Raw genomic sequence first — 23,835 nt, 5'->3', positions numbered from 1 at the left:
CTGCAAAACGTCCCAGCGGGAGTGTCGCCTAGTCTGTGCCTGCGCCGGCGCTCGCTTTGTAAGCAGTTCAGAATGGAAAGCTGCAATTGCCCCTTAGCTAATTGAGGGCCAGGAAAAGCAAATGTCTTCCTGAAAGCCGCAAATGAGGGGCAGAGTTTGGCTGGACAGTCTCTCTTACTTTTAAATCTGTTTGTACGAAGCTTGTCTAACTGACAAATCCGTCTTTGCATTCACCTCTGCACACACTGAGGGAAAACATAGAGGAAGGTGACCCCCCACGGTTTAGTTTGTTTATGAATTTTATACTGAAGCACCACGTCTTCCCTAACGAGCTCGATTCCATACGGATTCGAGCTCGATTCCATACGGATTCAATTTTACATGTTGTTGCGGTTCGGGATATATTCTCACTCTCCTCCCCCTCGCTCATCTGTCCCAACAAGATACAAGCCTGCAGGTCAGTGCCAGCCCGCTGGCAGCAGCTCCCAAAGGCGGGGGTGGAAATGCCCGCAAGGCAGCTATGAAGATGGAACCTGCCAGCACCCACAGCCACCGCGCTCCACCCCCAGATCTCCCTTCTCCCTTGGTCTACCAGAGCCTCCCTGAACACAGTACTCACTGAACTCTCAAACTCAAGAGCAAGAATTGACCACAGCACAACTTAGCTTTCTTGCAAGCTTTAAAATAGGATGCTGGAAAACAAGGCCACTACCACATAAATGCACGTTGACATGTTTGTCTTGATTCTGAATTTATGCCAGGACAGAAAGACAAGCCCATTTCCCTTCCTGTTGTGTAAACTAAACTGTTACATAAAAGTTTAGCACATGGAATGTACCAACACGGATCATTATTTGCCAAAACCAAGGACTGAACCAAGGGCTGTTGGGTGGATACCCATCCATCTATTCATCTACCCACCACCACCCACAAATATCTCCATTCATCCACTTGCCAACTGGTCCATCCACCTTCCAGTCACTGTGCTTACACAAGGCCCTCTCCCCCAGCTGAGCAAGAACACCCAGTTGCCATTTGCTAGGTAGGTGTCGCGAGGTAGGCTTGTGGTATTTCAAGAACAGCCTTTAAATAACCATCAGGCCCGGAGGGAGAAATGAACTTGGCTTGTTCAAGGGATGGAAAGGTGGCAACGAGTCCTGGGACTGGATGGGAAAAGGAAAGTATGATAAAGGCTGCCCCGAAGAGGGCCACAAAGGGCCTTGCAGGTCATGGTCAGGCGCTTGCATTTTATTCCAAGTCTAACCAGAAGCTGTTGCATTGTTTGAGAATGGGGACAATTATCATTTAATTTCTATTCCAAGACCAGCAAGGAGGTATCAGGCATGGTCCAGCCTGGAGATGATGAAAGCTTGGATGAAGAAGGCTTTAACTTGATCTCAGAGAGGCAAAGCAGAGCTCCTCAGAGAGCAATGTGTTGCCCAGGGGGAGGTGAGCCTTGCCCTGTGCAGTAAGGTGACCAGGGAAACTGTGGCTCAGATAGGAGTCCTGCACAGGGGGTGCCAGAGCAGCAAAGACAGGATGGCCATCTCTGCTCTGTTCGGAGGCTCTAGCAGCCATCCAGGCAGGAAGACCAGCAGACCGCGTAGGGGTGGCTCTGTGAGAAGCAGGAGAGGTGCACGCATACATCTCCCAGGTGAGTGTCCGAGTCCCCACCTCCTCACACCACGGCCACATATTCAGAAGGTGGACGCTTAACAGGGCAATCACTGAATCACAAGGTGCCTGCAACAGCAAGGCTTGGTTATGTGCCCCCCAAAAGCCCTCCAGAGAGGTTTAGCTGAACTCCCCTCTTCACCAGCCACACTCGAGCATGGCAGCCTCCCTCTTCCTTTTGTTTCAAATGCCCCCACATCAGGTGTGTGACCTCAGCAGTTCAATGACAGGATGACACTTCCCAAAAGCACCGAGGCAGCTGACACACTGATTCCAAGGCATAAGGCAGAAAGGAGATTCTCCCCAGGGTTATGGAGTCACTGAATCCCCCCAAAATTTCTAAGATGAAGTCCTAATCCCCAGGACCTCAGAATGTGACTATTTGGAGACAGGGTTATTAACGAGGTAATAAGTAAGGTAAAATGAAGTCATCAGGGTGAATCCTCATCCAGTCTCAATGGTGTCCTTACAAGAGACTGGGCAGAGACACACCAAGGGAAGGCCACACGAGGACACCAGAAGGAGGTGGCGATGTGCCAGTTGTGAAGAGAAGCCCTGGAAGAAACCAAAGCCGCTGACCCTTTGCCCCTTGATCTTAGGCTTCTGGCCTCCAGAAGACTGAGAAAATAAATTCCCATTGTCGATGCTGCCTAGTCTGAGGCATTTGGTTAGGACAGCCCGAGCGAGCTGCTCCATCCAGCTTATGAGGTACCCCAGTCGGGGCAGGGGGAATTGGCAGGAAGCAGACTCCCGCCGGTCATGACTAAGCTCAGAGAGCTGGTGCAAAACCTGGGAGAAAACAGGAGAAGCTGGGGGGTGAGGCCGGGGGTGGGTGGGTAAAGGGGGCTGCTTGCCACAGAAAAAGTTATAAGTAAGCAAACGCAGTGGGATCTGCTCTCCTGGCTTTGGCCTCCTCTCGGATCAGACACTACCTGTCTTGCCCAGTACTCAGGCAGAAGTCATCTCGCCGTCTTTCCGCCAAGATTCGGAAGCACCACATAATTTTTTACAAAAATTCTCATTATGTGTCATGACTTTCACGGTAAGTACTGGTGTCTCGCCTTCCCTCTGACATGGTGAGGTCCTTTGGGAGCAGAACCTTTGTCCTCCGTATCTTCACACAGGACAGAATCTTGAACCTCACAAAAATGTTCTCCATGTGATGTGAATGGACAGGTAACTCTTATCTCCATGCTATTCTGTTGTCTCAGCAGATTACAATGAAAAACATTCACTGGGGCACCTGGGCGGCTCAGTGGGTTAAAGCCTCTGCCTTCAGCTCAGGTCATGATCTCAGGGTCCTGGGATCGAGGCCTGCATCGGGCTCTCTGCTCAGCAGGGAGCCTGCTTCCCCCTCTCTCTGCCTGCCTCTCTGCCTATTTGTGATCTCTGTCAAATAAATAAATAAATCTTTCAAAAAACAAAAACAAAAACCATTCACTATCCTGTACCACTTATCAGATCAGTAATCCTTTTTTTTTTTTTTAAGATTTTATTTTTTTAGTAATCTCTGTGTCCAGCATGGGGCTCAAATTCACAACCTGGAGATTAAGAATTGCACACCGTACTGACTGAGTTGATTAGGTGCCTCAGTAATTCCTATTTTTTTATACACATTTACATTGTTTTAAATTTATGCAAAACATCAGGCGTCTTTAAATGTTTGCATTACAGGCTTTCGGTTGCAGTGGGCAAAGAGACAGTCCTTGACCTGAATTTTCATTTCTTTTATTCCCAGATTTCATGTTTTAGGTACAGGATTTCTTACCGATACGTGAAAAAACAAACATTCTGTGAGAAAAGAGGAAAATGGCTTTCTGTTCTGGAATTTCAAGGAGCCTCACCACCCTCTGAACGCACACGCAATTCTACAGATCGCCGGCTGTGCAGCGCGAAAGCAGAAGGCTCCGGTCCCAATTTCTTCGGAGAGCTCGTGCACGTGCTGGGATACAGGAAGCCTGTGGTCCCCCTGCTGCTGCTCGTGAGCCTGTGGCTACTGACAGTGCCACTGACAGCACGTGCATACGCATGCACACGCACATGCACCGGCATGCACCCACGGGGCTGCTGCCGGCTGCCCGGGAGGCCTCCGTTCACAGCAGGGGCTACGCCCCCGCGGTGGCAGGGCCGTGCCCAGGGCAGGTGCACAGACACACGCGGCATCCACACGAGCGAGAGGGCTCTGAGCCCCCTCGTGACGTGACAGTGGCAGCGCCGGGCAGCGGGCTGGGCGAGACGGGGACAGCTGGGGCTGGGCGCGGACTCACGCAGCAGCTCTGGGAATAAAGTGCTGATTGTGTTTCTCAGAAATGGCTGCGTGCGGTAGGTGCATGATTCGCCCGGCGTTCGTTCTTAGCCGGGGAGGCTTGGTCTCAGCCACGCAGACGGTGAACTGCAGGGACCTCCTACACAAAATGCCACTCTTGTCCCGCGGGGCTGCGTAAAGACTGGATACTCTCGCTTACAGCCAACAGCACTCAAGTTTACAGCCCAACGAAACTAAAGCCCGTTATAGAAGGCCCTTAAAAGCAAACATCTAAATTGGATATTTCTGCACCTGAACCTTATGAGGTTCTGAATATCACACCCATCACTAGACATTCTTCAAAGCAACGGAAAAATCCACTGACCCAACTGTGTGTACATTTATTTCCATGCTTCTATCAGCCCTTTTAAAATAAGGGGACCCCACAGGTCCTAGAGCATCTACGCTTTTCCCCTCCCTCCCTCCTCACGCGTGTCAAGGGCGAGATGACAGTCTGTCTGTCCATCCACGTATCCATCCATCCTCACTACAGCTGAACAGCCACACTGGCTGCGTTTTAGAACTACGTACAGCACACGGCCCGGAAACGCCCTGCTCTCGGGCATCCACCGTTCCGTAAGATGCTCTGACCCTCTGAGGGCCCCACGGAATTCGTTTCTATTTTCAGGCTGAAAAGAAGCCCCGCTGAGAAAACCTGGCTTGTTCCTTCCTGACAACCCGTCCGGGTGATTCCCAACGTGGACCTGTTGCCCGAGCGGCCCAGCACACCCCCTGATCCCGCGGTCTGCAGGAAGCGTTCCATTCCCCGCATGCGACACCAGAGTTCTCATCGTCTCCAGATAAAGAAGCTTGCTGTCCAGCAAACCCAGCAGCCATTCTGCACCCCGAGGATGCCCCAAAGGTGTTTGGGCCCAGGGAACCTGATCCCGGCAGTGGTGCCGGCCCGCGGGCTCTGCCTAGGACGCGCCGCCCCGCACCGAGCACGCCGCAATCCACAGCTGCTGGCGGCCCGTCCGGCTCTGGCCACAAACATGCCCTGTCATGCTCACTGGCGCCCAGCCGCCACAAAGAAGGCTACCCCCGACACGTCCTCTCCGCAACCCTACACCCAAAGTTCACCTACCTCGGATGGGGCTGTCCCTCCTCGGCCCAGACTGCGGAGGAACGTTCTCTGCGCTCACCAGTGTCCCCCACGGACTGCTGCGGTCCGATGGCAGCTTCCTGCCAAGAGCAGCACAGTGAGACACCGAGTCACCAAGCCGCCTCCTGTACGACGTCTGTTATTACGAACCCCCTCATTGTGGGTTTGCCCTGCGGGCCTGGACCACGAAGGCAGTGACGCAGCCTGCCGTCCCGTGCTGACGCTCGGCCACGGGGCCGGCTGGCTCAGCTCTCCAAACCGGTCTGTCAAAACGAATGCACCAGACCATGAGTCCACGTCTGTCCCAGGCAGGGGGCGGGAAGCCAGAGGGAGGCCCGTGGAGCCACGCAACACAGCCGGCCCAAGCGGAAATGAGACAGAAACCAGCCTGCACACAGCCGGTGACAGCTCGCTGCGGCAAAGCCCCAAGCCCTAGCACTGGGCAGAGTCTGGGGCTCTTCTCTCTGGCCTGAGCAAGCGTGGGAGGCTCCGAGGTCAGGCCTCGCGGGCCGCGGGCTGGGACCCAGCCACGACAGAGAGCCACACAGGCGGTGGTGGTAGGCCTGTCAGCTCAGGGGCGCCATGGACAAATAGGCCACCCTTCTTATACACACAGACACACTGTCGCGTCCTGAGCCCATGACTTTTTCTTGGGAAAAGAAACCGCATCGCGCCCTGCAAACCTTTTCTCTGAAACACAGAGATAGGTTTAAGAGGCAGAACAGGGGGGGCGCCTGGGTGGCTCAGTGGGTTAAAGCCTCTGCCTTCAGCTCAGGTCATGATCCCAGGGTCCTGAGATCAAGTCCCACATCGGGCTCTCTGCTCAGCAGGGAGCCTGCTTCCTCCTCTCTCTCTCTGCCTGCCTCTGCCTACTTGTGATCTCTGTCTGGCAAATAAATAAATAAAATCTTAAAAAAAAAAAAAAAGAGGCGGAACAGGCAGAGAGAGGGAGGGATCGCGTGGCACGGACTCTGACTATGGCTCTGAGTACTCCGTTGTTCCGGCAAGCTTAACGTTCCCCTGACCGTCAGAACTCTCACCTGACTGAAAAGTGCAACAGTTTAATGCACGCGTGCTAACTTACATCGGCCCTGGAGCAGTCTCTGAAAATTTGGGAAAAAAAAAAAAAACCTGAAAAAATGAAAAGAACAAACACTAAAAACTGTAAATGGTCTGAAGGCTTGAAGACAGGCCGCCCTACACTTCCCCAAAGTACCACTTTCTGGTTCAGAGGAGAAGCAGCCATTTTCTAGGACCCCCCCCAAATTCTCTGCGTAGTGTTAAGGCTGGGGCACGTTCACCTGGGGAAAGACAGCTGTAGTGACAGAGGAGGAGACGGCTAGGGACTCGAGAGTTGCACGCCAAGATGGCCCTCTAGGGGTCACGAATGTCCTGACTTGTCCCCAGGGACCTTTCCCACAGGGCCACGCCAGAAGGGCTACAGCACATGGGTGCTCAAACCGCTGGGCACACGTCACACTGACTCGGGCCGTTCTATTTCGGGGCCTCCTCTCTGAGTGATTAGGACGGCAGGCGGGGGACAGCCCCCTCGCTTGCGGCCCGAGGCTTACCTGCGTGTAGAGGTCCGTGGATGGCGATGACCGGGACCGCCCGTGAACGTACTGCGGCCTCTCGTGTTGCTCCAGACCCACGTCCAGGATGTCGTCGGCTGAGTGGTACCGCCCGGAGCTCCTGCCTTCTAGAGCTGGCCTCTGTTCCCGCCAAGACGCTTGGTACTCAGCAAACGTCCCGAGTCTCTGGGGCGGTTCCCATTTTCCGACCTTCCCCGCTTTTCCGTGACCACTGGGGTGCTCTCCAAAGGAGGTGGTGCGGGCCCGCTTCTGGAACCAAGGCTCTGCACCCTCGTACCCGCGGCCTGCTGTCTGCGGCCTCTCCAGCCTCTCCTTCGGGACCACAGAGCGCTGGGTTCGGCCCCGGTCTCTGCTGAACAGGTCTGCTGGTTTCCTCAAAGAACTTCCATCGGTCGGCGAACGTGCCAAGTGTCTCGTCGGATGTCCCGGGGTGCTGCTGAGGGCGCTCGTGCCCCGAGAGCCCCACCTCGTTCATCTTCTCTGGTTCGGAGTAGGATTTCAGCTTCTGCTCCAGCGTGAACCGCTTGCGGCCTCCGATGCGGGGAACGTGCGGCCCGCCTGCTCCCGACGGGGATGGCTTGGCCGAGCCCCCCTCCCAGACGCGGGGGACGGGGTCCGGACCGGTGCCGTGGTCCTCAGCCCGGTGCTCCGGTGACCCTGCATAAGGATCGGCTGCGCTGGGCTCCAAGTCACGGCGCTTGAACGACGTGGCCCTGAGCACCCGGGCCTGGGCCTCCTTCACGTGGTCTCTGTAGGTGCCCGTGAAGGACCCTTCTGGGGTGGCGCTGGTGGCAGCCCCGTGCTGCATCCCCCAGCCGGCGGCCTCCCCCGCCACGCCCCCTGCCCCGGTTAGCGCCACCGTGCTCTTGCTCTGCTGTAGCCTGGCCCGTCGCATCTGGATCTCGTTCCTCAGGGTGGTGGCGAACCGGTCACTCCTCCGTGTCGGTTTGCCCCCGGGGGCATCTGTCGGGGGCGGCCTCTCTGTGTGGGTTTCCTGCCCGTTCTCGGGCCGCCGCGTCCCCTCCCGCGTCAGCGAGTGCAGCATGGGGGTCTTCTGGCGGGAGATCTGGCTGCTCTCGCCGTCCGCCCATGCGAAGCCATCCGCAGAGCCCCTCGCTCCGGCCTTCGCCACGGGCCTGGCTCCCTCTGTGTCCTCACATGCTACGGAGCGGCCCTCTGCCCCTCGGTCCCCTGGGTCACTCCCGTCTCTCTCGGGGGGGCCTGCGGCCACCTCGGGCTGCAGCAGGGAGCACCGGGGCCTCTGGCCCATCGGGTGGGAGGCAGGGTACTCGGGGGCGCCCAGGACCACGTCAGGCTGCCAGGCCTCCTCGTGCAGCCATGCCGCCTGTGTGCTCCCCTGCGGGCAATGTCTGCTAGTCACACAGTAGTAGCGGCTCTGCCCGCCGCCGTCCCCCTTCTGGTTGGTGGCACTGGGCCACCTGACCTGAGGGGGGCTGTCGTCCTGGAAACGGCCAGCAGGCGGCTCCTGGCGGCTCCCGGGGAAGGCCAGGCGGGGCTGTTCCCTCAGCGACGTGGCGGCCCTGGGGCCCTCGTGGGAGAAGGGGCTGTCGTCACTGTACTGGCGTGGGTGCTGGCAGCCGTGGGAAGACGGCGGGAAGCGCACATCCGTGCTGGACAGGGAGGCCTGCAGCTGGCCGGGGGCCCCTGGGAGGCCGCCGGCCCTGTGGTCGGAGGGCAGCACTCCTCCGTCCAGGGGGACGTCCGGCACGCAGTCCGAGCTCCCGACGGCTCTCCTGCCACTGGGATGCACTGGCCTCCACGGATCGGCAGCTTCTGTTCTCCAGTCGCTGCGGGGCTGGGCCCGAGTCAGGCCCAGAAAGTGCTGTGCGTTGGCCGCCTCTGAAAATGGAGGGCCCTGGGTCTTCTCGTGGCTCTTGGTGGCTGCGAAGCTGTCACTGCGGAGAGGGGGAGGGGGCGGAGGAGGGGACGAAGGTGCTTTTTTCTTCTCAGGGACATACCAGACGGGCCCAAAATTTGACCTCCCGGCGGTGGCCAGCTTGGCCTCAGGACTGTCCTCCGGCCTGGGGCTTTTGCGGCTGTCACAGGGGACCCGGGCTGGGAAGTACCCGAGCCTCTCCTCCAGGCCCGGAGCATCGCTGGCAGCCTGGCCCTGCCGGCTGCCACCTGGCTTGGAGGCCTCCCAGAGGCCCACTTTGTAGATGATGTTCTCTGTGGAGGAGGCGTCGGCCTTGGGCAGGGTGTGGTCAGGCGTGCTGGAGCTGGTGGAGAAGGAGCCGTAGGCCGAGTCCCGCTTGCTCTGGCCGCCCAGGTGGTCGATGCTGCTGTTGGACTTGGCCGCAGACAGGCGTCCGGAGGGGTAGTGGTGGGAAGGCTGGTCCAGGCTGTCGACACTCCCGAGCGAGCTGAAATGGTCCGAGGTTCGCTGCAGGTTTGTCTGCTCCCACGGGCCCGACAGGTCGTGAGACGAAGAGCTAGCAGGGAAGGAGCACAGGGGAGTCTGCTTTAGAATCGACGAGCAGCGGCGGGGAAGATGAGCGCGACAGCACACTGAATGCCGATGGCCCGCACGAGACATCCAGACGCCCAGAACTCTTCCCAGAACAGGGGACCTGACCTGACAGGGGACCTCACCACAGCATTTTATTATTTTTAAAATTTATTTTAAAAAGATTTTATTTATTTGACAGAAAAAGAGCGAGAGAGAGAGCACAAGCAGGGGGAGCGGCAGGCCGAGGGAGAGGGAGAAGCAGACAGATGTGAGACTCGACTCCAGGACCCCGGGATCGTGACCTGAGCCAGAAGCAGACACCTCGCTGACTGAACCACCCAGGCATCCAGGAGTGAGAGAGGGAGAGGCAGGCTCCCCGCTGAGCAGAGAGCCCGATGCGGGGCCGATCCCAGGACCCTGAGATCATGACCTTAGCTGAAGGCAGAGGCTTAACTCACTGATCCACTCAGGTGCCCCTTTTTGGATTTTTTCCCCCTTAATTTAATAGAGAGAGAGATCAGGGCGCCTGGGTGGCTCAGTGGGTTAAAGCCTCTGCTTTCAGCTCAGGTCATGATCTTGGGGTCCTAGGATCGAGCCCCGTATTGGGCTCTCTGCTTGGCGGGGGGCCTGCTTCCCCCTACCGCCTGCCTGCTGCTCTGCCTACTTGTGATCTCTCTGTCAAATAAATAAATAGATAAAATCTTAAAAAAAAAAATAGAGAGAGATCACAAGTAGGCAGAGAGGCAGGAGTGAGAGAGGGAGAGGCACCAGCACAGCATTTGAAACAGTAACTCTGACAACAGGCTGAAAAAACCCAGCCCGACTCACTCGATGCTCTTTCCCCAAACACATGCCTTCATGTGCTAGCTGTACACACTCCTGCCCTCAGGGTGGCCAAAACCACAGCGGTCAGCAGCGGGGAGACTCTGCCTACGTGAGCGCTTTCATCCTCCATCACAAAGTACGGCAGTTGGCGGTCCACAGCCCGTGAGCACGGGGGTTAGGCAGTTAAAGGGTTGGGGGCACGTGGATCAAAAGACCATTTCAGGACTCATGAGAATGATAAGAAATTCAAATGTCACTGCTTACAGATAAGGTGTGATTAGAACCCAGTAGGGGCCATCCGTGACTGCTTCTGAGCTGGGGAACTGGCAACAGACACGGGCCCACGGAACCTAAAATACTTCCTACATGGCCCTTTCTAGAGCAGGTCTGTGGACCCCTGCATACGAAAGGGTTTTTGTTCGAATGACTAACAGAGAAGGACCTACTGAACCATGACAGCTTTCACATTGAAAGGGGACGTCCGGGGCGCCTGGGTGGCTCAGTCGGTGAAGTGTCTGCCTTTGGCTCAGGTCATGATCTCGGGGTCCTGGGACTGAGCCCCACATGGGGCTCCCTGCTCCGTGAGGAGCCGCCACCGGCTTCTTCATGGCCTGCCGCTCCCCCTGCTGTGCTCACTCTTCCTCTGACAATATCTAAACAATAACAATAAATTTTAAAAAATGCAGGAGGTGCAGGATAATGTGACTTTTCCACACCTAAGCATTCAAGTACCATCAACTCCTTTCAGCTGTCACTGAAGGCAACACGTGATTGAGAGAACTCCAGCGACAGGCGTTTTCAGCAAAACACGACACTGCGGGGCCAGGGGCCTTATGACGCCTGGCAGAGTTCATCGGAGCTGTACCCGGACTGCAAACATTCTGGTTTGCAACTAGCACGGGGTCTAGGAGGAGGAAATGCAAAAGCCAGGCTTACTGCTACAAGCTGGGTGATGCACACTCATCACCAAGTCTGCATTCTACCAGGCAGTCACAGTGCACAGGGGAGCCTAAGGGCCCTCTGTGGTGAGCTCTTTATCCAGCCTTGAAAACACTTTCACGAAAGCTCAACGGAGCTGGAACCTTCAGGCTTCGAGGTCAGAAAAACAAAAACCAAAACCTACTGCCCACAACTGTTGCTACTTTAGGTCTGGGGAGAACCCGGATAAGAAAGCAAGCCATGTCAGCACAGCGAGGAGACTGCACCGGCTAAATGACTCTTAACAACAACAGCAACAAGACAAATGAAAACACGGGGAGAAAGATTATACCTACATGCTCTGAAGGTCTCATGGCTCCTGGGGACAGGGAGGTATTCCTGAGGGGAGGGGACTGTGGGGGTTTTACACCCTTCTCTGGACGGACACAGCAGGTGCCCCTCAGACACAGAACACCGTCCACTCCGTCCTCCCCCAGTGCCCTGAGGGCGCACACTCACAAACACACACACACACGTGCACACATCCTAAGCATGCACAGATACACCTACAAACATAGATACACATATCAAACCCACACTACTTGCTGTCACCGTCATCCTTTTAATAGGAGACTTGTGATGACGCTGGGGGCTGACCCAAGAGGATGGGTGCCTAGCTGGAGTTTCCTCAAGCCAACACCGCTGTGGGGCTGTCACACATGTACCTCATCCAGCAGCACTTCTGCACCTGATATGTGGATGCCAGGTCGACCAGAACGCCGCCTCCTTTTGCCAACCAAGAGCTCCCACCGTCTTGGTCTCGCACTTACTGGGAACCACCACTGGGCCCTCAAGGCTGGCTGCCAGCCTGGCGTGTGGGCTGTGAAGCCCTGGTTTCCTCTGTCCTGCCACAGGAGAGCCTGGGCGTTGGGGACAGGGTGCTGATGCTTCCCAGGACTGCCTGGGAGCCTCTGTGAGCTACACTTGCCAAACCCGTAGGTAGCGCCTGTCTTCCAATCTAGGCACAAAAATCTCAAAAGAATGGTGGTGGCTGTGGGCAAGCGGGTGGCATGGTAGCTGCCCCAGTCAGGTTGGCAGCTGGCCCAAAGGCGTTCAGGCAAGAAGCCCAGCTCTCAGGCTGCCGACGGACTGAGCACCGGAAGGAGAACGCACACCTACTAATCCTTGCTCTTGATGTTTCAGGTTTTGTTCCCAGAGGTTGGCCACCTCCCTACTCTGAAAAACTTGGAAAGTTTTACCAGGAATGCTGTGCTAGTGGCTTTTCCTCATCAGAAAGACGAAGCTGTTCTGAAGGCGAGAGAGGTGCTCTCGTGGCAGGGCTGGGAAGCGACGGACACCGCCCGTCCCGGTGGGAGACGCGTGCCTACCTGGTGTGGTGTTGCCCGTGCCAAGAAGGGCAGGCGCCGGCGGGGGGAAACGGCGCTGCTGCCATCTCAGGGTGGCTGTCGGAGAACTTGGTGGCGTGCCAGGAGTGAGGCCTCCAGCTCACTTCATTCTTCCTGAAAAAGAACGCAGACGGCTCAGGGACCCTGAACAAAGGAAGACTCCGTGCCAAGACAGAAGTGCAACGTGGAAAAGAAGTCACGGTGACTTCCGTCCGGTTCAGAGCATCGCCTCCAGGTGCTTCCCACTGGATCTGGACATGAAACACACGGTGTGTGACACATTTCTTAATACAGAACTCATGCTAATGCAGAGACCATCTCAAGCTTCCACATGTGAATTAACCCTTATTTTCCAACATCTATTCCCAGCAGTAAATCCATCTTGCTGTCCCCTGGGCCACCAGCACGACCGCAGACAGACTCTTCCGTCTCTGCTTCTGCACCGCTATGTGCACAGCCCTCAGCCTCCCTGCGGAACACGGACCGCACAGGACAGAAGCTCCGAGAGTGCCCCGCTCCGCCGGGTCATGCAGAGTTTAGGCCGCCGTGACTTACTCACTTAACCCAGGAGACACAGACACTTACTTACGTGAACGAAGACCTGCGGACGTGTGTTCACTCCCCTGGGCCCCTCAGAGCGTCTGCGAAGTCGGCTAAGTGTCCCCATTCCGGGAACGTGAGGTCCTAGACCTACAGGCGGCGGCCCGCCCTGCCCGGGCTCCCACCCCATGGTCCCCACCGCCCCGCGGCGGGCACACTGGTGTTCCGGCTGCACTGCCTGGGTGCGGGAAGGGAACTGGAGTCGGAAGTCCGCGGGGCTGCCGTGAAAACCTGACAGCCTCCGAGAGAAGGCGGCCCACCGGCCTGTGCTCGCACTCTCCGCTTCTCCTGTGTGGCACAGAACTTGCTCGCTCTGGACAGCCTACATCCCCTTCAAGAACACAGAGAGACCTCAAAATGTGCCTCGCTGGGTACGGACATGTGGAATGTGTTGACTTCAGGAGTTTCCCCATGAACAAAACCACAGAAGAAACAAATTCATCGCACCGCAGAAGTAAAGGGACTGAAAACCAAACTGTACCTCATAGAGTTCCTCAGAATCCTCGTAAGAAAGGTTCTGGCCTTGTGAATTTCATTTTCAGATGTCTTTTTTTGTGCTACCATATCCACAATTTCTTTCATCTTCTTTTATAGTTAATTAATGAAGGAAAGAAACTAGACGGAGAATGGAGGCAAAGGGAAACAAATAAAAAAAAAAAAAGGCCAGGAAAGGAAAATGCCTTGTCTTCTCTGGCAACATCTTCCAACCCTGCAACTGGCAAGACTGGGGTACGGGCTGGCTTACTGGGGTAGCAGTGTTCCAAGCATAAGCATGTTTTCTCTTTTTTAAAAGGATAATCCACACAGATGCAAATCTATTTCAAGAAGACATAGTCAGCAGTTGTAGTATGAATTAAGGGCTTTAAAAAAGAAAGGAACAGGGGCACCTGGGTGGCTCAGTTGGTTAAGCATCTGCCTTCAGCTCAGGTAATGATTCTCAGGGTCCTGGGATCAAGTCCTGCATTGGGCTCCTTGTTGAGCGGGGAGCCTGCTTCTCCCTCTGCCTCTGCCCCTTCCCCCTGCTCGTGCTCGTTCTCTCTCACGTGCAAATAAAATGTTAGAAAATTTTTTAAAAAAAGATTTCATTTATTTATTTGACAGAGATCACAAGAGGCAGAGAGACAGGTAGAGAGAGAGGAAGGGAAGCAGGCTCCCAGCTGAGCAGAGAGCCTGATGTGAGGCTCGATCCCAGGACCCCGGGATCATGACCTGAGCCAAAGGCAGAGGCTTTAACCCACTGAGCCACCCAGGCTTCCAAAAAATTTTTTTGAAAAAGAACAAATGAGGGGTGCCTGGTGGCTCAGTCTACTTTTGATCTCTCTGTCAAATAAATAAACAAAATCTTTAAAAAAATTAAAAAGAACAAATGATAACACAGTGATGAGGTTACACCTATCCGCTATAAACAAGGATCTCACGGATACTGGACACAGTGATGTTTTCCTAAAACACAGGCGCTTGCAGCAGGTCCTCTGAACATCCTAGGGCATAATGAACGTATTTAGCAAGGTTCCAGCTCCTTCCTGCTTGTCAGCCCCTCTCCTGGTTCAAACTTGTTGATAAGAGAAAGGAGGACCTTGGGCACCCATGTGTGCATCAGTCCCAACCCTGGGCGGATGCGAGACAGGAAGGCTCTGGGGACCGAGCGCTCTGGCGCCACCCAGTGTGCACATACAGTCACTGCGCCTCTGGCTCCGCTTCAACCAGACCCAGCGGCAGCAGAACTGCAAGTGGATTGAAGATCCTCCTTTTCGCTGGATCGTGGGGTTTCTTTTCACACAGGTGGCTTTATTTATTTATTTATTTTTAAGATTTCACTTTTTTCTTTGACGGAGAGAGGAGTGAGCGAGCACAAGCAGGCTCCCCGCTGAGCAGGGAGCCCGACACGGGGCTCCATCCCAGGACCTGGAGATCATGACCTGAGCCGAAGGTGGACGCTTTGCCGACAGAGCAAGCCACCCCGGTCCGGCGCCCCTCGGGTGGCTTTATTATTTTTTTTAATATTTAAAACAAAATTTTTTTTATCTTTAATAAAAATAATAAAAAAATAAAATAATAAAAAAATTGTTTATTTATTTGACAGAGATCACAAGTAGGCAGGCAGAGAGAGAGACAGAGATCACAAGTAGGCAGAGAGGCAGGCAGGCAGGTGGAGAGAAAGAGAGAGAGGACGAAGCAGGCTCTCCGCAGAGCAGAGAGCCTGACACGGGCTTGATCCCAGGACCCTAGGATCATGACCTGAGCCAAAGGCAGAGGCTTTAACCACTGAGCCACCCAAGCGCCCCTATTGTTGCTGTGTGGCAGGGACAGTTCTGGCCTTGGAATGAGCCACGAGTGGCGGACAGGCACGCAGCTCACTGGAACCACGAAGGCCTGTGCAGCTTAGCTTGTCCCAGTGGCACTCGAGGTCCTGCTTCTGTGCAGGGTGGCGCGGGCAGGGGTGCCCCAGACAAAGACCAACAATGCCACACACTGTGCATTGAGCCCCACAATACCAGGACTACCAGAAATGGGGTTCAGTCTAGAGGCACCCCGGACTACGGTCATCCCAGTGTACACGGAAGAAATCCTTTCTATTCAAAGGGCTACTGACATTTGTAATCCTTACGGTGTACGCTTACTGTAGAAAACATGGAACACGGGGCGCCTGGGGGGCTTACTTGGTGAAGCATCTGCCTTCGGTTCAGGTCATGATCCTGGGGTCCTGAGATGGAGCCCTGCATTGGGATCCCTGCTCAGCGGGGAGTCTGCTTCTCCCTCTGCCTCTGCCCCCTGCTTGTGCACTCTCTGTCTCTTGCTCTATCTCAAATAAATAAATCTTAAAGAAAAGAAAATATGGAACATTTAAAAATGAAGAAGGCACTGAGAAGACCAGAGGAAAGTGGGCCACAACCTACAGAAGACCACAGGCGCCGTGTGCGCATTCTGCCCCATCTCCTTCTAGACGACCTGGGGAATGCTGCAGACAGCAGGTCCGTTCCTTCTACAGCCCGCCGGCTTCTGTGCACTCCCCCAGGCCGCTGTCCCTCTTCCAAAACGAAATCTCTCTTCCGTGCTTAATATTCCTTTGATATACATACTGAAAAGCCACAGTACTGACCATGAATATTTTCTGGTACTCCAGACAAAATTATTCACCCTAATGACAATTCTCCTAATGCCTTTCCCACAAATTACAAAATACAAAATTTATGTTAATTTTTAAAATAATTTTATATGCTAGGTAGTCTCTGAGGGGATGTTGGAAGGACAGGATTTAGATCACAGATTTGAAAAATGCTATGCTATCCCTGAAAATTAAGAACAAATCTAGATATCAGAAATCCTTTTACAAAAAGGAAATATGAAGATAAATGCTTCAATAAAATGTTCATCATTGTCATAAAGAACAATATCCGCCCCGCACCCAAAAGAAAAGTCCCGTGAGTGCTGGGTAAGTTCCGTAATGAGAAGCCAACAGGCACTGCCGCACAAGACAAACGCAGTCTGTGCCTCGTCACCACAAGCTCCATCAGCCTGATGGGACCAGACCCATCGGTGGGGAGGCCAGGGGCCCCGGCTCTGGGTGCACACCGTGATGGGCCCGTGCACAGGGCGTGAGGGCTTTCAGGCAACACTGGGGTCGGGGAAGGCTCCTGGCGGGAGAAACGTCAACAGGGCTGTGTGGAAGCATCTCACAGAAAAGCATCTGGGGGCCTGGACTGGGAAACACCTGGGTTCCAGAGAAAGGGGGAGCTGGACAACGCGGCAAATGGTTCTCAGGGAGCCCGAGTGCGCAGGACTGGCCCTATGCAGACAGCCCCCGGAATTCAAGGAGGGGAGCGGGTCCAGGCCAGCAGAGGAGGTGGGGGTGGAGGGTGAGGAGTCTCTGCTGGAGAAGGGGTGAGTGCCAGCATCTTTCTTACTCCTTCCAAAAGAAACAAAGAAAAAGCACCAGTCTACAAACACAAAAGCAACCTTGCTCTGACCCCGCCACTTCCTGTCTCTGCCAAGCCTAGGGAAGGCCATGTCCTGACCAGCCTCTCCCTCTGCGCGTCTATCTAGCTCCTGCCAGATCTCTGCAACTCGGCAACTCTGCTCCGGACAGCTCTTGCTCTCACTCCAGAATCTTCGACGGCTCCCAGTGGCCGCAGAAGGAAGCCCAAGCCCTCACATTCTCAGGCATCCAGCCAACCTGTCGTGTGGCATGTGCCCCCGGGCCAGCAGCATGGGCATCGGCTGGGCACAGCCTGGGTGGGCTGATGCGTTTGTGCTCACCTTCCTGGCACATTCAGATGCGGGCTCGGGCCCCATGCTCTCTGCCTCTGGCTCCCTTTCCCTGCGCTCCCTTGGGTGCCATCTCTTGAGGAGGCTCTGGTACAGCTGACGTGGGACCAGACTGGCGGCTCAGCCCTGGCTCAGCTTTCCAAGGACACGCCAGAGCCCTCTGCTCTAGAAAGACTCTGCTGAGATCTGCTTCCATTCCTCTTGACGTCTTTTGGCTCAGCTCGTGCTCGAGCTTTCCCGGTCTGTGCCTATGAGCACACTCAGTGGCCGGCTACTTCCCGGAGGGCTGGACCTCATGCTGTGACCTTCACCTCTCCCTGGAGCGCTTCTAACCCGCTGCGGGAGCACACACAGCACTCCATACCTGGCACACGGGTCCCCTCCCTGCCAGTGGTGCGACAATGTGACAGTGTCCTGGGGATGGCACGCTGGCTTACGTCTACTGTGGGGTACGGGGCAGACAGTCCCTGCTTTTAAACAGGGTGAGAATTCAGATAGAAATTCCTAGGGATCTAAGTAGTCGAAATGGACACCAGACATCAAAGCCACACTTCGCACAGAGGCCAGGCTCAGAAGTGGCCTTCCCACCGCATGAAAGCACCAGGGTTCCTGTCCCGAGGCCGGGGCGCCCTGCATCCTCACCCCCCCCACAAGGGCGAGTCCTCGTTTCTGGTTTGGCCTCTGGTGCTGCCCCTGCGTGTGTCCGCTCAAAACACCGTGTAGGAAGGTCACGCTGTGAACATGGCCAGAACGGGAACAAACCCAAATGACTGGCTTTTTCTAGTAACTTCTATCATCTTCACATCAATAAACCGATTCGTGTCAGAAAAGAGAAAAAAAGAAAGACGATCTCACCCGCCTATGTCCACTATGTCAACTGACGAACACACGAGTAAGCCCAACTCAGTGCTTTAAAAGGGCGCCAACCCAACTTCCTGGTTACGTTTCAAGAGAATAAATTTTTTTTGCCAAAGACACTCAGGACACTCAAATGTGCAGGCATTAATAAAACTGATTATAAACAACTCTCAGCATCAGCAACAGGGCTGAGGAGTCATATATAAAAGAAATGAAAATAAGTAAAACATTCTCTGCACATTATTAAATAATGAATAAATAAAACATTCTCTGCATATTATTAAAACATCTCTGCATAACCTATTAGAAACCCTCAAAGTTTTCACACTAAGTTTTATAAACATCACTTATGTGCTGTTCAATGAAAAAAATCTTAACTTTTTTACCACTCCCTCCTTGACTTAGAATATGAAATGTCTCATGTAAATGGAAATTCATGTGATCAAATCGCTCAAGCCATAAGCTGAGCCTACATTTGAAGAGAAGCAATTCTTCTCTTTTTCTCCTGATTTTACTCAATAAAAACAACAATGGAAAAGAGCCCAAAGACGTCAGGGTATCTGTGCAGGTTAATTTCTGGGTCTGCTCTGTTTAACAAGAAATAGGCATGGAGCAAACAGTCATGAGTCCCAAAATGCTCGAAACAGAAGCTTTTCCCCTGACACTACAGCCAACACCTGCAGACTGGCCTCTGAGAGTACAGGGTTCCAAGGACACCTGCCAACACCCCTACTAAGGCTCCCAGCCTGCAACAACACAGAGACACACACAGACACACACAGACACACACAGACACACACACACACACACAGAGGTTCTGTCCCAGGAAGAGCTCTCAGGAGGGGAAGGTAGGGCGGATACAACCTGCGGACGTGCTGGCCATCCCTGTGCTCCCGCGGCATGGCTGCAAGAAGCTGCTTCGAGGAACATCTGTGCTACCCCATGTCAGGGCCACGCACAGAGCCACCTGCTCCAGGACAGCTCCAAGCAGCCAGGAGCAGAGGGCACGGCACAACACAGGCTTGCTGTGAAATTCGCTGCAACTGAGCGACTTCCAGAAAACAACGCATGTTCCAAGAAGTTTGCTCATGGCAAGCATGGCTGCACGCACGAGATCTGAAACCTCCTTCCTTCATGTATGGAATCATTGCACAGCCCCGCCAACCTGTACAACCACCCGCAGAGAACCTGCCTTAACCCTGGGCCTTAATCTGCTCCCAGATGCAAGCTTAGTGCAAGCTTAGTGGCCGTAATCAGAGTCACAGCTGGTGTCGGGCCGCCCACTGAGAGGCAGAAGAGTCCACAAAACCCTACTGATAACTCGGCCCTGGTCCGACTGCTCACGGCAGCTCTGAGTCTTGGCTGAGAGTCAGAGGAACGATGTGCCTGGCAGCCGGACTCCATTTCAAGCAAAACTAGGATTACCACAAGGATTGGAAAGAGAAGCCAAAAGGGCGATGGCAAGCTTTCCAAAATAACGAATGGCATGACATGGAAAAGAAACATTCCACAGGCTATTGGAAGTTCTCCGAGCTTGCGAGGAGCTGACCTGCGAAGCGAGGGGGATGGAGGACTGCCCGGCGCTCGTTATGCCCAGCTTGCAGCCCGCACTTTATCTAATCACACGGCAACAGCCCCCCCCCCCGCTCTGAGCGAGATGCTTGCCCTCCCCGACGCACCGCGTGCCCCGGGCAGAGCCGCACACCTCTCCCACGGCGAAGGCCTGTCGCCTCGGCTACGGGGATCAGGGAAACGCCACCTGTGACCCAGTTTCCGGTCTCAGTTCACCTTCCCTAAGCACAATTGCTTAAGCCCCTGGTGCTGCCCAGCAAGAGCGCCCGGGGCTGTCTGTGCAGACGCCCGCAGGGGACCCCTGCAGAGCCGCCGGTCAGCCCTTGCAGCACGGGCCCTGGGCAGATGACAACCGTGCGCACCCACATGGGCAAAGGTTCCCGTCTCCGTGCCACACCTTCTTGCGAGCAGCACTTCTGGGCCGAGTAGGACCACAGAGGGCCTGGGAGGGAAGGACGTCCCGTTCGGGCTGGCCTCAGGGTCCTGCAGTCCTTCTGCTCCCCCACCCCTGCCCCGGGCAGGTGACCCCGTCGCGCCTCCACATCTGACAGGTGGCACACACCGCCTGGGCATGTGTGCACCTGTGGGGGATCCCATTTACAGCCCTTTGTTTGTAGCCAACACCACTCGGGCAGAAGGGAAGCGCTCGCTCTCATCTGTCTGGGAAAGAAATGTCACCAGGGACGCAGATAGAGATCTGCGCACGGCTCCGGCTCCGACGCGACACCATCCCAGCCCCGGCTTCCCATCGGCACCGCCCGTGCCCCCTGAAACAGGAGGCCACCGCTTTGTCCCACTGGCCCACGGCGATGCCTTCCTGGCTGCTGGGTCCCCTGATCGCCTCACACACTGAAATAAAGCCAACCGAGGAGGAAAAGAGAGCCAACAGTGGGGCACCTGGGGGGCGCGGGCGCCTGGGCGTCCGACTCGCGGTTTCCGCTCAGGTCATGGTTCTGGGGCTGTGGCATCAAGCCCCGTGTCAGGCTCTGAGTCCGCTTGGGATGCCGCTCTCCCTCTCCCCCTGCCCGAGTCACGAAAATAAATAACTCTTAAAAAAAAAAAAAAAAAAAAAAAAAAAAAAAAAAAGGCCTGGATGGCTCCACTGGTTCAGCGTCAGAGTCTTGAGCTCCGGATCCTGAGTTCAAGCCTCACGCTGGGCTCCATGTGGGTGCAGACCCTACTTAACACCAAAACAAAACAAAAATACCCCCCAAAACTCTGGGTCAGCATTTGACACGGAGGTTCACACTCCCGTCCCCGTAACCTCCCAGAAGCACCAAATCCGTGCTGGCCACTGTCGGTCTTTATCACAAATGCCCCCCTTTCTCAGGGCACCTGGGGAAGCGGCAGATAGTAGTAGAATGAAGTCAAACGACAGCCGGAGAAGCTCACTGGTCATTCGGCCACACTCCTCGGGAGGGCGACACAGGGCACTTGTGCGTTTGGAGTTTGGTCTAGGAATAATTTACAGGGCGCCTTTTTATAAACGAGCCACTTTTTTTTCCTTTTTTTTTTTTTTTTTGAACAGTACACGATCTCTTTTGGAGCGCTACATCGAATGCTAGACCAGGCTGACGGATGTGTGGGACAGATGCGTGCTCGGCGGCTGCCCGCGGACGGGCAAAGAGGAGAATGGTGGGGTTTAGGCACAGATTTAATTTGAGAGAAGAATACGTGTTACCCATTTCAGAGAAATTATTTTTATTATTTTTAAGATTTTATTTATTTGATAGAGACACAGTGAAAGAGGGAACACAAGCAGGGGGAGTGGGAGAAGGAGAGGCAGATTCCCCACTGAGCAGGGAGCCTGATGGGGGGTCTCGATCCCAGGACCCTGGGATCATGACCTGAGCTGAAGGCAGATGCTGAACGACCGAGCCACCCAGGTGCCCCAGAGAAATTATTTTTAAAAGTACATCGAGGCCTCTGTAATAAGGAAAATCTAGAAACTTAGTGTGAGGTTTCACACTTACTTTGCACCTGCAGGATTTTATAGCAGTAATTCACCATGTACTGGGTGAGAGCTGCGGGCCCTAATATTAACTAATTAACCGGGTTAGAAAATTTCATTCATGTTTCTCAACAAAGCACCATTTTGCACTTTTTTCTATTAGGCAAATGTAATATGCACATAGAGTATTAAAAATTAATCCAGGGGCGCGTGGGTGGCTCAGTCAGTTAAGCACCTGCCTTCGGCTCAGGTCATGATCCCAGGGTCCTGGGATCGAGCCCCACACTGGGCTCCTTACTCTGCGGGGAGTCTGCTTTTCTCTCTCCTTTTGCCGCTGCTCCCCCTGCTTGTGTTCCTTTTCTCGTTGTGTCTGTCAAATAAATATATAAAATCTTAAAAATAAACAAACACCATTTCACACTTTTTTCTACTAAGCAAAAGTAATACCCACATAGAGAATTACAAATGAATCCAGGGACGCTTGTGGGGCTCAGTCGGTTAAGCATCTGCCTCCAGCTCAGGGTCCTGGGATGGTGACCTCAATAGGGCTCCATTGCTCAGTGGGGAGTCTGCTTCTCCCTTTTCCTCTGCTTGCCCTTCTCACTCATACTCTCTCTCAAATAAATAAAATATTTAAAAAAATCCAAAGATGGGGTGCCTGGGTGGCTCAGTGGGTTAAAGCCTCTGCCTTCAGCTCAGGTCATGATCTCAGGGTCCTGGGATCGAGCCCCGCATCGGGCTCTCTGCTCAGCAGGGAGCCTGCTTCCTCCCTCTCTCTCTGCCTGCCTCTCTGCCTACTTGTGATCTCTGTCTGTCAAATAAATAAATAAAATCTTTAAAAAAAAAAATCCAAAGTTATTTTTAAAAATTCCACAATAACCTGTTTTCAAACTGATACAGTGCTTTGTGTCAAATACATTTAAAAAACCCAACATAAATAAAAGTATGTTTGCAAAAAAATAAAAGTTAACACAGTGCTTGGTTTGCTTTTATATCTTGTTATATGCATATTGTTTAAACCATGAATTCCCATTTAAACCAGATAATTATTCTGTGCAGCCCTGATTTAAAGAAAACTGGATATGGGCGCCTGGGGGGCTCAGTCAGTTCAGCATCTGCCTCTGGCTCAGGTCATGACCTCGGGTCGGGGTCCTGACACTGAACCCTACGCCCTGCTCAGTGGTTAGTCTGCTTCTGCCTCTGCTCCTCTCCCCTCTCGTGCTGCCTTTCTCAAATAAATGAATAGGAGCCTGGGTGGCTCAGTTGTTGAAGTGTCTGCCTTCGGCTCAGGTCGTGATTCCAGCATCCTGGGATCAAGTCCCACACATGGGGCTCCCTGCTCAGTGGGGAGCCTGCTTCTCCCTCTGTGATCTCTCTCACTGTTGCTCCCTCACAAATAAATAAATTAAATCTTTAAAAAAAAAAAAAAAAGAACTAAATAAATGAAGAATAAAAACTTAGCCTGAGAGACTACTGTAGCCGGCACGCAAACACCCACCCTTTCCAGGGTCATTCTTTTTGTCTTGATCACAGAGTAATACATAAATGCCCTTTGGGGCTTGGCCTAGAACAGAACACGATGCCACATCTGACGGTTTTCTGGGGACCAGACCTCCTGCTGACTTCTAGGAACATAGGCACACAGAACCCCAAAAGCTCCTACTCTTTAAAAATGCAACAAGCTCAATGGTTGTTATTGTTATAGAAGTAATATGCTACTTTAAGTTACACTTAAAAAAATGTTTAAGATGCTAAGTTTTATGCTATACATATCGTTCCACAATATTTAAAAAAAAAATTAAAACTGTAGGAACGGGCAGCGCCTGGGTGGCTCAGGCAGCTCCGAGGCTGACTGTTGACTTCTGTCTGAGGTCATGGTCTCAGGGTCCTGGGATCGAGCCCCGTATGGGGCTCTCCACTCGGCAGGGAGTCTTGTTCGGGATTCTTTCTCATGCTCTGCCGCGCACCCCACCCTCACTTGCTCTAAGAAATACGTAAATCTTTTAAAAACACCTGGAGGAATAGGACATACACGGTTCTCTGACTGCTTGTATGCACTGCGCGCAGCTGGACCCTGTGGGGCACCTTCCGTGTCAGCAAATGCTGATGGCACTCGTGATAGTAGCATTTTACACAGCGGATGGTCTCCCATTCACGTAATTTCCCTTTGCTGAGTATCTGGGATCCCAGAAACGCACACTGTGCGTCCCAGATACGCCGTCTGAAACACGCTGCGAAAGCCCCCACCAGAAAGCCTGTCTAATCCGCATTCTAACAGGCAGTATATCAGGTCTGT

The 23,835-nt window shown here is 53.9% G+C and overlaps 1 protein-coding gene across 1 annotated transcript in view; it reads right to left on the bottom strand.

The window, feature by feature from the left end:
* Nucleotides 1-23,835, bottom strand: part of SHROOM2 (shroom family member 2) — a 131,320-nt gene that overhangs the window by 42,635 nt on the left and 64,850 nt on the right. Inside the window, 4 exon segments of the mRNA XM_004758807.3 lie at nucleotides 5,064-5,161; nucleotides 6,653-6,992; nucleotides 6,994-9,126; nucleotides 12,275-12,406. Of these exon segments, the coding sequence (XP_004758864.2) occupies nucleotides 5,064-5,161; nucleotides 6,653-6,992; nucleotides 6,994-9,126; nucleotides 12,275-12,406 (2,703 nt within the window).

The sequence above is a fragment of the Mustela putorius genome, unplaced genomic scaffold, assembly GCF_011764305.1.
Source record: "Mustela putorius furo isolate JIRA1106 unplaced genomic scaffold, ASM1176430v1.1 tig00003836_pilon_pilon_pilon, whole genome shotgun sequence".
Taxonomy (NCBI): Eukaryota; Metazoa; Chordata; class Mammalia; order Carnivora; family Mustelidae; genus Mustela; species Mustela putorius.
This window is presented reverse-complemented; position numbering and strand designations above follow the sequence as displayed.